Source organism: Danio rerio, chromosome 15, assembly GCF_052040795.2.
Source record: "Danio rerio strain M-AB ecotype USA chromosome 15, GRCz13ab, whole genome shotgun sequence".
Classification (NCBI taxonomy): domain Eukaryota; kingdom Metazoa; phylum Chordata; class Actinopteri; order Cypriniformes; family Danionidae; genus Danio; species Danio rerio.
In genome coordinates, this window is record NC_141035.1 from 253,734 (window position 1) to 269,823 (window position 16,090).

The 16,090-nt window shown below is 42.9% G+C and overlaps 1 protein-coding gene across 18 annotated transcripts in view; it reads right to left on the minus strand.

The window, feature by feature from the left end:
• elna (elastin a) overlaps positions 1–16,090 on the minus strand; it is a 63,133-nt gene that overhangs the window by 26,017 nt on the left and 21,026 nt on the right. For 12 of the 18 annotated variants that reach the window (NM_001441525.1, NM_001441522.1, NM_001441523.1 and 9 more), the window contains 17 exon segments: positions 281–325; positions 426–500; positions 645–689; positions 843–956; positions 1,051–1,101; positions 1,794–1,877; positions 1,956–1,994; positions 2,833–2,910; positions 2,996–3,031; positions 3,124–3,186; positions 4,450–4,494; positions 5,637–5,732; positions 5,825–5,860; positions 6,480–6,503; positions 6,593–6,685; positions 6,769–6,849; positions 15,623–15,682. In NM_001441525.1, coding sequence (NP_001428454.1) covers positions 281–325; positions 426–500; positions 645–689; positions 843–956; positions 1,051–1,101; positions 1,794–1,877; positions 1,956–1,994; positions 2,833–2,910; positions 2,996–3,031; positions 3,124–3,186; positions 4,450–4,494; positions 5,637–5,732; positions 5,825–5,860; positions 6,480–6,503; positions 6,593–6,685; positions 6,769–6,849; positions 15,623–15,682 — 1,065 coding nt within the window. 18 annotated transcript variants of the gene reach the window in all.

Genomic DNA, 16,090 nt, shown 5'->3' on the forward strand with positions numbered 1-16,090 from the left:
TTCCAACCCTAAGTAAACACACCTGGTCAAACTAAATGAGTCCTTCAGGCTTGTCTAAAACAAGTATGTGTGTTGGAGCAGGGTTGGAACTAAACTGTTCAGGACTATAGCCATCCAGGAACTAAGTTTGACACTGCTGTTCTACAAAGTTTAGCTCTAGCGGTGAGCTTCAGCCAGTACTTTTCTACTAATCCTAAAGTCATTGATTAGCTTGTTTAAATGTGTTTGAGTTAGGTTGTAATTAAATAACCCTGCTCTATCAGTTAATATGAATGCTTACCATATTTAGCAGCTTTTGCCTGAGCGGGGGAGAGTGCACCAGCACCTTCACACACAGGTAAACAACAATAACAACAAGATTTAGCACTATTATATCATTCTAATAAACTTACTGTCAGCTCTAATGGCACTGATTTGAATCTCACCTCCTACTCCTGGCCCAGGAAACAGTCCACCTGCACCTGGTAGGCCGCCAATCCCAGTAGCACCAGGGACAGCACCTAGGAAAACAACCAAAATTAATCAAGCAAAAAAAAAAAAAAAAATCTGCCACAAAACAAGTTCTGTCTGAATATGAAGAGATAAGAATGGAAGCAAAGCAATAAACCTCATAGTGCACCAGGTTAATCAGTCGGTGTACTCACCATATTTAGCTGCCTTAGCTTGTGCTGGTGTAAGACCACCTGTACCTGTTCAGAAAAAAAGGATTAAAGATCTAGAAAGGCAAATAGAGCTTCTGATTTGCCTTTGAGGTTTATTTTATTTGTAATAGACCAACCTATCCCAGCAACCCCAATCCCATTCAAGAGGGGAAGTTGCAGACAACTAAAATGCATCCTCACCTACTGCGCCAGGGTAAAATCCACCACCACCACCAGGAAAGGCTCCAGCTCCACCTAAACCAGCACCAACACCACCAGGAAAGGCTCCAGCTCCACCCAAACCAGCGCCAGCACCTGCAGAAATATGAAGTGAACCATTACCAAACATCCTAATGTCCCTGTCTGACCGATATATTGGGTTTGTGATTTAATTTAATACCATATTTACCATATTTAGCAGCTTTGGCCTGTGCAGCAGAGACCCCTAAAGAGCCCACACCTGCATACAGGGACAGCAGGTCAGCCACAGGTCATGCATTTGCTGTGCTCATGTGTGTCTGCTGTGCAGCCGTGTTGAGTAACATGGCCATTTCAGTATCTTTGCCATTTTCATCATCAAGCCTGTACATTCAGTACATTACACTGCAGTAATGCATCTGCACTCTCAGAAACACAGGATGGGGTGGCACCTTTTCAAATTTGTTCCTAAAAGATCCATTTTAATACCTCAAGGGGACATATTAGTACCTAAAAAGCACAAAAGTGTCCCTTTTAAAATGTGTAGGTACTAATATATACTTTTGAGGTAGCAATATGGACCCTTCAAGTCAGTAGTATCTGGATGCAGCCTTTATGATGCAAGCTGAGATTGCATCACTCAGCGATGCAATGTCAGACACAATGCACTCAATGGAGTGAGTCACATCACTGTGACGGGTAGGGTTAGGGACGGGGTTAGGTGAGCGCATTAAATTAAGCATTAGATGCATCTCAGATTGCATCTGAACCAGGTCTGCATTCAGACTCCTCTCCCTCAAGTACAAATGTGGACTTTTTGCCACCCCATTGACAGCTCGTGTACTTTTATTTCCGAGGGTGTGGGGTGAAATTGGAAGTGTTTATTACATGCTATGATAGATTCACCCTCTAGTATATTACAATTGTTCGTATATGATTGTTCAGATAACACACCAGTCCCTGTTGGATAACCAGGCTTGGAGCCAGCTCCTGCTTTCCCACCAGGGAGTCCAGCACCTCCACCAAAGCCACCATAACCTTTGGCAGAGCAGGTGAAAATCAGCAGGCAATACTCATGGTACTATGCACATGCATAAACTCAAGACTGCAGCCTACCATATGGAAGTTTACCCCCAGTGTACGGCAAGCCAGCACCTGTTGACACAAGTGACACTAATGATACTCTGTGCTATCAGATTGATTGCATGCTTGTCAGTGCTATGCACATCAGTAACGCTTGGTGTGAAGTAAGCCATGGCCTGTATTAAAACAAAACCGCTCCAGATAAATCTGCTAACATTAGGATGATGAAGAGCCGGGTTATTTCAGCTGAGCTCACTCTCACACAAAGTGAGCACTCAATTTGGCCACACATTTTTTATCAACAGTGTATCCTGTTTTTATCAGAACAAATATGCACGTTTGGAAAAGCTGTGTTCCACTAGAGGCTCACATATTAATACCGCAATCAATTTCTTCTAATTGCACTGGAAGAATTCCTAGTCCGTGATTAAGGCTGATAGTGCACTGATAAGAAAGACGTGAAAATATGGATTTCAAGCTTCAAACGGACACATTTAAGAAAATATAATAAAACTGCAACTATGAACTCTGTTAAGGCACTTTCCCAAGTGAGGAGTCACTTCCCAGAGAGCACATTGTCAATCTGGGGTTAGTGCTTGAATCGAATTAATTGAGCTCTTCAACTGTTGAACCTGCACGCAGGAGAAATCCCACAATGATTCTGTGCAGCGCTGAGCAATCTGCTGCATAAATGGATGACCAGCCATGCGAGTCTAAACAGTGATCCAATAAAGCTGGATTTCATTTGGAGTGTTTGATGAAAGACATTCTTGCTTATGTCTATCAGCCTCCTGTTGCTTTGCTTAATAGCTGCAAAACCTCAAACGCAATCATTCTCCTATTGCTTCCTTCATTGGGTGCTAAAGCTGGGCTGAACCCGATTGTTGCAGTCTGATCAAAAGAACTCCACCTGGGGCCTTGGGAGATTTGAGGGGGTATCCGTGAAACACTCCTTGCTGCAGTGGTCCACCAAACGGCCCGCGCCCACCTACAACAAAATATAAAATCAGCCAGATCAGATTTGCAAGCACTCATTTATCAATCTGTTTATAGTTGTGTGGCCGTGTACTAACCAGCACCTGGTACCAGTCCCTGCCCTCCACCTGCAGCTATGGGAATGATACAGTCAGTCATTTCGGCATGGGATAGTGCATTTTAGAATGTCTGGAAGGACTAATGTGATTTTCTTTTGTATATTGACCTGATTTAGGTTTGAGTCCAGTCCCTGTGGCTACACCAGGAAGAACACCCCGTCCATTGAAGCCTGTTATCATCAAAGAGATCAAGATCAGAGAATATTGCAGGAACCTCTGCAGATTGGGAAATAAGATCTGCCTATATGATGTTCGTGAGGTTTGACAGTGATACAGATATCTGAGGCCAGTACTTTAAACTTTTTTCTATGCCTGTGTAATGGAGGCCAGCTAGTAAGTGCTGTGCAGGTAAAGCTCACTCCTCTGACCTCTAAAGCTGCTCTAGTGACAGATGATGGTCTTTAGACTCCTGGGTAGAGCAGCCGACTCTCATGCGGAAGGTTTCTGGTTTGATACCAGCTCAGAGCGTGTTAGGTGGCATAGGACTGGTGGGGTTACATTAGTGCCGTGACCCGGATGGAAGTGAGGTTTAGGGCGATGAGTGTAACGGAGGCCAGCTAGAGAAGTGCTGTGCAGGTAAAGCTCACTCCTCTGACCTCTAAAGCTGCTCTAGTGACAGATGATGGTCTTTAGCCTCCTCGTTAGAGCAACTGACTCCCATGCGGAAGGTCGTCGGTTCGATCCCAGCTCGGAGCAGGATGGGTGGCGTAGGATCGGCAGGGTTACACCTGAATCAGAGCATAATTCTCAGCTATGGCCTGTTTTCTCCTTAAGGTCAACTGCTGCCATAGAGAAGCAAAGGCTTGAATCTTGCAGAGAAATTTAAGTAACTTCAAGTTAATTCTAAATATTTCCCATTTTCATTTATTCATTCATTCATTCATTTTCTTTTCAGCTTATTCCCTTCATTATTCTGGGGTCGCCACAGCAGAATGAACCACCAACTTATCCAGCACATTTTTACGCAGCGGATGCCCTTTCAGCTGCAACCCATCTTTGGGAAACATCCACACACACTCATTCACACACACACACACTCATACACTAACAGTTTAGCCTACCCAATTCACCTGTACCACATGTGTTTGGACTGTGAGGGAAACCGGAGCACCCGGAGGAAACCCACGCAAACGCAGGGAGAACATGCAAACTCCACACAGAAACACCAACTGACCCAGCCGAGGCTCGAACCAGCGACCTTCTTACTGTGAGGCCACAGCACTACCTATTTCCCATTTTCGAACTAAATAATCCAATACACAAGCTGAAAGTAACATGGAAAACCCCTTTGTGCTTAAATCTGTAGGTTTGCACATTGTTGGATATGTTTCAGAACTGTGTTCATTCACAGAGTTATGCTTATCAGCACATAACATGTGAAAGACATCTGAAGCTGAGCTCCCTTTGGTCATATAAAGAGGGGAGAAATAAACCTTGTCCAGGAAGTCCTCCTTGATATGGTCCAGGTACTCCCACTCCTGTAACAAATACAAAGCAGAAAGCTGATCACCGATATATAACATTTAATCAGATGCTCTCACTGTTCACTTTATCAGGTGGATCTTGTTAATACAGGTTGCTCTCACTGCAATTAAATATACAATATAGAAATCCTACAATACTCTAAAATCTTTGAACGCTGGTTTGAGATGTTCTCCATCAGCCTATCAATACTGCTTCCCTTCAATGACACTTTCAGACACTTTCCTCCAGTGTGACTTCTCTTATGAAGAACGTCAGACCAAGAATGATGCAATCAGTGCAACAGCTGTAAATCTCCTCAGGGAAATGTCAAAAAAGCTCTTTTCTGGTTTTATTATCTAGGAATAGGATAGGTTAACGCTACCAATGCTGCATGGTTGCTAGTCATTGTATCAGATGAGTCAACTTCAGATGAGTCTCGCATGTGTCTTGATCATTATTCAGTCTGAAATCAATGTGGGGTAACATGAGGATAAAGTTTGCACAGTCTGACCATGCGATCGTAAAAGATTATTAAAAAACACACAGCATGAGGCAGGATTTAGTCTCACAGTTGCTGCATATTTGTGGTCTGTTCATCCTTGAAGTAAATCTTCCAGTTCACATGCATCCCACCTTATTGTGCTAAGATCTGGAGGCCCATAGGAGTATTCTGGACTCATTGTCAGATTGAGATTGTTTGACCTTTGCAATAATGCAGTGTTATCCTGCTGAAATAGTAATAAACTGGTTATCAGAAAACAACACTCAGGTGTTTAAACACTACTTGATTGCTCAAAGTGTGCCAAGAAGGTGATTACACCATGGAAGCAACTTGAATCATTGATTCAAGACAGGATGAGTCCATGTCATGTGTGTTGTTTATGTCAAATTCTGGCTCCACCATCTGAACGCTGCAGCAGAAATGAAGACTCATTAGCACAGGTAGTCTTTTGGCAGTCTTCTATTGTCCAGTTCTGATGGTGTGTACACTGCATGTGTGCTCTTCAGTGGCTGCAGCCCATTTCCTTCTATAAATCCCATTCTTCAGAAGATTGTCTTGACTTGTCCAAATGTATTGGATTTCTTCCATGTAATTGACTCTTTAGACCTTTGTGTTAACATGTCATTTATAAAGCGTTGAAGTTGTCAGACTTACCCGGCACTGGTGCTTTTCCAGCCTTTGCTGCTTTCGCCCCAGGTCCAACTCCACCAGGACCCAGTCCTTGTACACCGGTCTGAGGAATGCCAAGGCCTAACAAACAATGCAAAGACTACCCCATTACAGACTGGACTGTTACTGATGTGGACTTTATTTGTGCAAATTTTAATGTAGCTTTACTGCACCTGGGAGTCCAGTACCAGCTCCTCCAACACCTGGCCCTGTAGGAGCACACACACACACACACACACACACACACACACACACACACACACACACACACACACAATCAGTCAACTGCATCAACAAACTCACTGAATGCAAGACTACAGAACCCATGTGCTTTTACAATGAATTTGCCTCACTTGCTCCGTCCATCTGACATGAAACAAGCCCTATCTGATTTCAGTGCCTGGAAGCTGATATTTCAGGCTGTTCCCTTATTTGTTTAACCCTTTTCCAACCGATATCAAACACAGAGGAACAGACATTTCATGCTGCTTTTAGATTGTGCCAAGGACACGCTGAAGTAATGTGCTGGCCTTGCTTACACGAACACCACCAGCAGGGTCCCAGAGGGGACACGTTTGTTGAATTGGCTCATGATCTAAGGCTCCTTAATTCACGTTAAAGCCAACTGGACTACCATGAAAAGAGCCTTAGTCATGTGAACATGGGCAGACTAATATATTTGTAAAAGGTGTTAAAAACGAACATGTGTGTTTTTACTTCATAAATAAACAGAGGTCAACTTTTTCCTATCCAATTCTCCTCTAAATGTTTTTCTCTGAACCATGTTTCATTTAGAAAGAGTTGGAGACAATGGACATATATTACCACCTTTGGGGGGCTTTCCACCAGCACCTGAAACAAGAGAATCCGATTTAGAAAACATTTGTGCAGCTTTTGTTACTTAGACACTAAGAAAACCGAAAATGTCAGCAGAATGGCAACTCCAGGAAGACCACCTCCAGGCAGAACTCCTCCAGGCAGAACTCCTCCAGGCAGAACTCCTCCTGGCAGAACTCCTCCTGGTAGCCCAGCTCCTAGAGGGAAACATGAATGCTCATATTAATGCTCAATTACTATGTTCCATATGAACTTTGCTGACTGTTCATGGAATGAGCACCTGATTTAGCTGGTTTCAGACCTCCAGCCATTGGGTAGAATCTTCCAGCACCACCATATCCACCATAACCCCCATATCCACCTACAGCCAGAGAGATATGTAGCAACAGATTCAAAGAAAATCTACCTCCGCCCTCGAATGACTTAGACTGTCAATGCTAAGGGCTGATTTAGCAACAGGACAGGGAGGGAAGGAATGAGAAAAACAAAAGAAAAGAAAGTTGAAAGAGAACGAGGCTAACGGTGAATCTTTTTGGCTGAGCAAATGAGGAGTTAGGCTCCATTGAGAATTATTGCTACATCGTGTCCTCCTTCGACATGGAAACGCTAAACAAATGAGGTTGCAAAGCTTGCATTCCTATTTTATAGCGGAGGGAGGAACACAGGAATGGAAAGGATGTGCAGTAAATGCTTTGCTTGTCAATCTTTCTTTTGCCTTGTTGCCAATAGAAATCTAAGAGCACTGTAGATTTAAAGATTTAAGAATCCTGATATTCTGACACACAGATATGAGATTTTTGTCTAATACAATTAATAATCTTGCTGATAATCTTGAACAACAGATCATTTAATTAGGAAAAAGCCACTGGCAACATCTCTTTAATCTAATATGGAAGCGTTTTAACCTGCAGTTCATTAACTCGCCACTAGAGACTGAAGAGTCAAGTGCAGAGACTCCCCATGGTAAACTGCCCAACATCTTTTAGCCTAGTACACAAATACAGTAGCTCTACTTTTGCCCTCCATGACAACTGTAAGAAAGGGGGTTAATTGTATTAACAGACTATCCAAGTCTGGGCTCCATTTTTAATTAACCCTCCTATTATACTTGGGGTCGATTTGACCCCATTTAATGTTTAACGCATGTGCATGTATAGCTGACATTGTTCTTTTGCTCCAGATTGAGTGACTTTTCCTAATTTAATGGGGAAAACTTGGTGAACATAATATTAACAAGATATCTATTTTTTCAATGCCCTGTACAAATTTTGCAACATCTGTGTTCCTCGGGGTCAATTTGACCCCAGGGTTTTTTTGCTGTGTAAAACATAAGAAATATAAATAGCCAGATAGCCAGACGGGTGCGTCTGCCATTAGTGAATGCACTCCCTGGTATCCCGAAGTCAGACAGCACACCTCCCTCCAGCGCTGCGGTGACTGCTGAAGAAGAGCAGCTCTTGCTGATCAACACACAGACAGCTGGAATATATTATAATCAGCTCCCTCTCCTCTCTCCAAAGCCCAGCATGCATGAAGGCTATTGAAACATATCCCTGCCCACTGACAGAAGCAAGAATACATGCGTTGAGGAATCGATGCTGAAAACCACCAGCAAAACTTTAAGTTAGATCCCATTATTTCAACACAATGCCCTGCTTGGCAGAGATCGGTGGGACTGAAATGATCAGTGTTATTGTGAAGTATTGTTCAGAGCTCCTGAGTAGAACAGCATCAGGATCCTTGCTGTGGTTGGTCTAGGATAACCCAGATAACTTAAACTACATGGAAATGAGGATGTAGTCTTGTTCATTCGCTGACCCTGACTCACGGAGAGCTTGCCAAATAACCATCATTGCACTGCAGCTACACAAACAGCTCTACAGCGCATCTCCAGAACTTGGTTTTGGGGGTGTAATCTTTTACTTTATGAGGTACAATACCCCAGCATTGCTGATAGTGGAAACTTTTTACAGCGTATGAGATGGGCTTTCTTTATTCGAGCAAGACTTGAGTTCTGACAGCCAGGCATCGCACCGTTCTGTGATTGTAACTGTCTGGTTTTTGTCTGGATTTATCAAGATGATGGAGACGGCAGCATGTCTTGAGTTTTCGAAGCTTGTGGCTATTCAGCCTGTCTTGTGCTCAGGCATGAGGTTGTAGTTTTGGGTGGCAATTATCTGAATGGCTGGTGTAAACACATTCCATATGAGAAAGACCCATTCTGCGGTGAATTCTCTGAAGAAGAAACACAGCTCGAGCAGAGTCCAAACGAGGGGCGGGTTGTTAAAAGCAGCAGATAGAGGGAGTCAGAAGAGCAGGACTGCAGCCGAATACACAGACCCCCTCCGCCCCTCTGCCCGTGCCCAGAGGAGCAGCTGGACAAGCCTGAAGATTTAATTTAAGAGAGCAGAGAATTCTGTGGCCCTCGTCCATGTGACTGACGGCAACTGCAGTGAACCGACTACAGCATCCTGGAACTCAAATGGCATGGAGTTCCTGTGAGAGTGTTGGAAGGATCTCAGACCCAATTCTTTCCAAAGACCTGTGGGCTTGAGATAGCTTGTGAACCCACTCAAAGAGAGAACAGAGCAAAGGCATGCACGGTCCTTTCCTGTTCGCATGACAAAGAAAACAGACAGTTCTTCTGTTTGATGCTCCAAGAATGACATCAACAAACACATTCAGCTTAGTAGCCAGAAGGAAAGTGGGGTGTAAGCTGTTTCAGCTTCAGACGGAGGATCGCTGATGGTTGGCAAATGGCCTCTCGAGGTTTACATCCAGATTCATGAAAGGTTGCATTCTATGTGCATTCCTGCGCTGCAAAATTAGGTCAACTCCCTGCCACATGTGGCTGTTTATATTTCTGAAGAGATCATCCAACTGCACAATCCCTTCTGCAGACGCAGCATGCTGTAGGGAAGCTGGGGTTGCATCTGGTTCATAGGCTGCCTAAGGTGAATGTGTAGAAGAGACATCATAAGGACATCCGGCAACCGTCCAAACCATAAAACACTCACCCCTGTGTTGTGGCAACAGAAGAGCTTTTGTTTCAAACCTACATGTTGGTATTTTCCTGCTGCGGAGACTCTCTAACGTTGTTCATTGTGTTTCATGCTTCAGAACTGCAGCTTTGTCTCATTTTGCAGGATCGGCCATCATTTATTCAGCTCAAACTGGACTAACCTGTTTGTTTCTAACCTGGTCTTTCACTTATTCCTACCCTGTATGACTTCATTTATGTCATGCGGAAGTTCTTAAAGAGAACAAGGCGTATAAGAGGATGCCATAATCACTTAATAATGCCTTAATAACTATTAACATGCAGTATAAGTCATAGGTAATGGTTTATTTAAACCGATAATTGTATCTTAAAATGAAGTGTGTCCCATATATGATCTTAAACGTAACTCTTAACTATAACTTTACTATAGCTATAACGGTGACATCACGACTAGAACTGTTAAAAACATTCTTACAAAATGTTTATGCAGGTTTTATGACAAAACACCCTGGGGCGAAGCGACATCTGCTTCTGTCAAGTTTTGTTTTTGTCCAGAAATATGCCATAAACACCTTCAATCCACATCTTCTCACGTAAGCATATCGCCCCGGGATGGGTTCACAGAACAGTCTGAGCTGGAACCTACAGCTTGATCATTTGCTTCTAATATTTATCACATCTGAAAGAAAAGTATTGTGCAAATCAAAGTCAAAAATGTCAATGCGAGCGCCAACTGCGGCGGTCTGATCAGTCGGTGATGCGTGAAACATGTCCCAGATGGCTCACATATGCATGGGGTTTGTGCACGCTGAATACTTCTCTGACAACTCAGGGCTGAGATATGATATGACCGATAAACAGAGCTCACACAAGCTCTCGCAGCCCTGCAGATCTCAGAGCACTTTCACATTATGAAGATCAGCAGATGCAGAGCAGAAATAAAGCTTCCAGAAGGGGATTTCCAATATAGCTGAGCATTATTTTCTCAAAATTAGCATTATATTACTGATAAATGTATTTATCAAAACTGCCTAGTCTTCATTAAAGTCTGTCCAGTTTGCAAAATAAGAGTTATACATCATTGTGATGAATATGCACATACACAGAAGGTATAACACAAGCTCAGATGAACAAACAAAAGGGGGAAATGAGTACTGCTGTAATCTCATTAAGAAATGTTGCGGCCAATCAAATCAAAGCCTGGGCCATGCATATTAATGACCCCATGTGCATTATCAGTCAGTTTTTTGTTCCTATTGGTGTGTAGTTCACATGTTACCCATGAGATTTACATGAGAACGAGGAAACAATGGTGTTTGAGACTCACTGATTACAATGTCCATGTACTCCCTGCTGAAAAATCCAGCTTAAACCAGCCTAGGCTGGTTGGCTGGTTTTAGCTGGTTGACCAGCCTGGTTTTAGAGGGGTTTTGGCCATTTTCAGTCTGGTCTTAGCTGGTCAGGCTGGAAAATGACAAGCCAAATCCAGCTAAAACCAGCTTGACCAGCCTGGTTTAAGCTGGACATAGCTGGTTTTGGCTGGGCTCCCAACTTGGCTAGGCTGGTCAAGCTGGTTTTAGCTGGTCATCTTCCAGCCTGACCAACTAAGACCAGGCTGGAAATGGCTGGAAACCAGCCTGGAAGTGGTCAAAACCCCTCTAAAACCAGCCTGGTCGACCAGCTAAAACAAGCCAACCAGCCTAGGCTGGTTTAGGCTGGATTTTATTAATCAGCTATTTCTAGGTACATCCAGATCTTCAATACATGGCACCTTTTAGGCATTGATAAAGGCAAAAGGGAGTTCAACCCAGTTCCTTAACAAGGAATAAATCAGAGTGTATGTAGTGCTAACAGACTGAGTACCTTATCTAAAACATGGTACACTCTCGGAAATAAAGGTACGGGAGCTGTCACCGGGGTGGTTCCTTTTCAAAAGGTACACATTTGTACTTAAAAGGTCCATATTGGTACCTCAAAAGCATAAATTAGTACCTAAAAATTTCAAGAGGAACACTTTTGTATTTTTTAAATACTACTATGTACTCTTGAGGTATTAATATGGACCTTTTTGGTACAAATTTGTACTCTTTAAAAAAGGAACCACCCCGGTGACAGCTCCTTTATTTCTGAGAGTGTAGAGTAACAGTAAAAACAAAAATGACCACAGCGTATGTATAAGCATTGAAAGTCAATGGCCAACGTGCATGCACAAGGCAGTGTTGTGGTGATCTCAGGTGCTCTGTGGCACGCTTTAGAAATGAGAAAAGCATCACCAAGAGCAAGTCCTTAAAAGCTGTATTTGGGGAGTAACCCAGTCTCCTGATGACATTACTGCTGTTTCCCTGCCTAATTTATTGCTTCCACATTGCATGGAGGTATTAAGGATATGTTGCCTGTTTATTTACGTTGCTGTTTCCTCCAGTATCGGCTTCCAGATTCATGCTTTATCCATGTATGTGTCACTGAAGGAATCTCTGTTTTCAGGAAGGGAATCGAGAAGAAACCCTTGTCTTGTTATACGCTAAATCACACTCTACATGTAGAGCAGGGCTATAATGATGAGAACATTGTGGTGGAAGGCATTCAGGTTTTGCATTCGCACTCTCCCAAGCAGTTGCGCAAGACTCCTAACTTGATCTCCATCTTGAAAACGTTCATCTGCAACACGTCCCAGCGTAAACAAAGCAGCGTACGGTCAGGAATGAGAACGAGCTCCAGGGGTCTGTTTGCAAACTGGACAAACGCAGGGTGTTCGTGTGGACTGGAGGATGGTCCATTATTCACAATCAGAGGCAGAGTGTGTGTTTGAGGACAGGTCTGCTGGTGCTAATCAAGAGCAGATGTGCTCCACAAGACTCTGCTCGGCTCATCTGCTGGCCCACAGCCCTCATTCTGTCCGCTTTACCCTTCTTTCAAGGCTGAACACAAACTGGCTCCTCAACATAGGAACGCAAAACCTGACATACTTCTGCAGGGCTGTGCTGCTCCGGTTTCTGTACAGATGAAAACTATTGGAGGTCTGGGGCGTATTACAGAAGGTTTCCTAGCTTAGCTTTAGCTCATCATCATACATTTGTGTTGCAGAAGCAAATATTCACTTGACGAAATCCCGTCTTATCTCTAGTTAGGCGTGCTTGAATTGTGTCGTCAAGTTCCTGCTGATATGTTAGCCTGAACAAAATATCTGGTGATGCTCTGTGCTGGTGTCTGTGGTTCTTCAGCAGGTCCTGTAATGACTGTAATATCATGCTGGGCAGCACACTTAATGTTTGGTCATGTAAATATAACATCTTCAGAGTCCTGCAAGAGTGTTTCTAACATTAAAAATCATTCTTGGGATGTAGCTAGTGCTGTCACTACAGCATAAAGGTCGCTGGTTTGAGCTCCGGCTGGGTCAGTTGGTGTTTCTGTGTGGAGTTTGCATGTTCTCCCTGATGTTCGCGTAGGTTTCCTCCTGGTGCTCTGGTTTTCTTCACAAGTCCAAACACATGCGCTATAGGGGAATTGGGTAGGCTAAATTGTCCTTAGTGTATGAGTGTGAATGAGTGTGTATGGTTGTTTCCCAGAGATGGGTTGCAGCTGGAAGAGCATTCGCTCCATAAAACGTATGCTGGATAAGTTGGCGGTTCATTCCACTGTGGTGACCCCAGAATAACAAAGGGACTAAGCGGATAAGAAAATGAATGAAGTCTTGTTTGCCACTCATTCCTCGTCGTCTGCAATCTAACACACTGCAAAAAATACTTTTCTTGCTTAAATTTTTTGTCTTGTTTCTAGTCTAAATCTCTAAAATTTCTTAAATAAAGAAGCATTTTCTAGACAAGCAAAACATATCGTTTTTCTTTGAGAAAAAATATGCCAATATTAAGTGAGTTTGTCCTTAAAACAAGCAAAATAATCTGCCAATGGGGTGAGCAAATTAATCTTGTTTTTTCTTTTGACGTAAGATTATTTTCCTCACCCCATTGGCAGATTATTTTGCTTGTTTTAAGGAAAAACCCACTTAATATTGGCATATTATATCTTAAAAACCAGACTATATGTTTTGCTTGTCTAGAAAATTCCTCTTGATTTAGGAATTTTTAGATATTTAGAGTAGAAACAAGACTAAAAAATCTAAGTAAGAAAAGGATTTTTTGCAGTGCAGTGAGATTCTGAGATCTTCCTTGAAGAAAGCGTCCCGAGTGTCAGCCCTGCATGGTAACTGTTTGTGACAGGAGTCTGCAGTTGGTCCAGGGTTTGAGCAGAATGAGGCTCTGTGTGCACCTTAGCTTCAGGCTCTGCTGTAGCGGACGCTTTCCAAACAGCGCCCTGCCCAATCTCAGATGATGACAGCTCCTACAATCAGCTCTGTTTCACAGCGGTGCGGAGCCAAACACTGACTCACATCAGCCGTCATCTGCCTTTATTAAACACCAGGTATTGTTTCCTACACTGGCTGTTCACAGCATGTAAAGAGTGACACTGTTCAGCCCTGTCTGTGACGGTTTATACGGAGGCTCCAGTAGGGTATCTGCACAGGGACTCTTTCATTCTGAATAAGCCGCTCAGGTGCTTCTGGTGCTGGTGAACTCGCCACGGTCAAGATCTGGTTCCTTTAAAAATCAATGATCTGCACTGCCTGATTGAGATTATAGAAAGTGGGTTTCACAGCGGACGAGCAGCACTGTGTTGAATTATTGTTCTGTGTCAGGTCTGGGAGTTTACTACAGTATTTCCACTGGAGTTTCTTTCTCCGCTCGACTGCGCTTGTGTTCGGCTTTCACTTCATTGTTACACTTGAACAGTTAAAACTGAAGTCTGTTTAAAGAGCTATATTTGATGCAGAGTTTGTCCAAACGCTGAACTGTGAGCTCCATCTAATCCAATCTGATGTGAAATACAGTCTAATCTGAGCCTGTGCTCCGGCAGATCAGCTGAACGCAGGCCTGGGCTCTGCTTAACCTCAGACCTGCTCAGTGTTTCTACCTCAAAGATGAAAAGCTGCAGATTAGACAATTATCTCCACCTTCACTGCGGCCAAACACAACTTCCACCGCAAAATCTGATATGGAGGAGTTTCGGTTACAGAGAGAAACGCTCGTTCTGTGAGCAGCTCCAGAGTTTATCGAGCCAGCCTGCGTTTGTTTAATCCCTTATCTCTGCAAACACGACTCTGGATCTGCACGGCTTTAGGAAATTCAATTAAAGCTGAACGCTGCTAATAGTGCTCGCTTCGACAGAGAAGGCAACAATATTTACATTACAGTATCAGAATGAGTCCAGTCGCACTCACCAGGCGCCAAGATTTCCACTTATTGTAATGCTGGAGTTCCAATAACACAATCTGATGAAAGCATTGTTTGATAGCGCTGATGTAAGTTTACTGAAATCTGCAGCTCACACGCTCCAAAAAGAGCATTCTCACAGGTGGATATAACTTATTTTTCAAACACAGATTCTTCATACTGGATTGATGCTCTGTTAGGGTTTATTACTTGTCTTACATGCTTCAAGACGCTTCCCACCAGCTCCTTATATGTGACTCTGAAGCACAAGAGCAGTCTTTGCTGCATGGGTATACTTTTGGCAATAGTGATTACACCTGTATGGGGCAACATTTCCTTTTATATGCCAAAAATCATTAGGAAATTAAGCGGTATCTTCATGGAACATGCTGACCACTGTGCCACCGTGCCACCCATCTAGGAAAGGAGGAGGAGTAGTGGTGGAAGGGGGGATTCTTCAAAATGAAGATGTGAGTGATATGGAGCTGAGGGTGTTTATAGTGGCTTAGGAATCGTCTGATTGAGGAATCATAAGTTGGATAATGCAGGACCAGCTGTGATCAATCATAAACATGTGATCCTCTCGACATTACTTTATAAACAAACTAAATCTCAGTAAAGATATTTATATGCTATTGTTACTAAATATTTCTATTTTTTGATGTTGTTTTGAAAGTAATGTGCTGTGGAACGGGAGAGTATACAGTACATGATTGTGTTAGACATTATGGTATATACTGAAGAACTCATTTCTCCATAGGACCACTATAGTAAAGATTTGAGATTACAGTGGCATGCGATAATTCTGACAGGCAGTTCTCCTGCAGATCAGAGTAATGGATTGTCTGATGTTAAAGAGCTCTTACCGGCTCCGTATCCTCCGGCTCCTAAAGCCCCGGCTCCAGCAGCTCCTCCATATCCTCCTGCTGAACCACAGACAGATCCATCAACATCCACAGCACTACTGTCCAGAGCTAACAGCACACAACACGCGCACAGACTCCAGCGACGGACACACGCCAGACCTTGACTTTTAGGACTGTTGTATGAATGACTGCTGAAGTCTGTGAGTAAACACACTTCACAGTCGGCGAGCTGATACTAAAAACCTGACCTGAACTCTTATCCAACTTATGTGATCAACAGATGTAGCACAAAACAACACTGCAGAAGTAAAATAGAATAATATAAATAAGATAGAAAATGTGAATTCAGTTTTACGGTGCAGAATTAAAAATAAATTTAATTTTAAAAAATAAAATAAAATAATAATAAATTAAAAAAATAATAATAATAAATAAAATAAAATAAAAAATAAAATAATAAAATAAAAT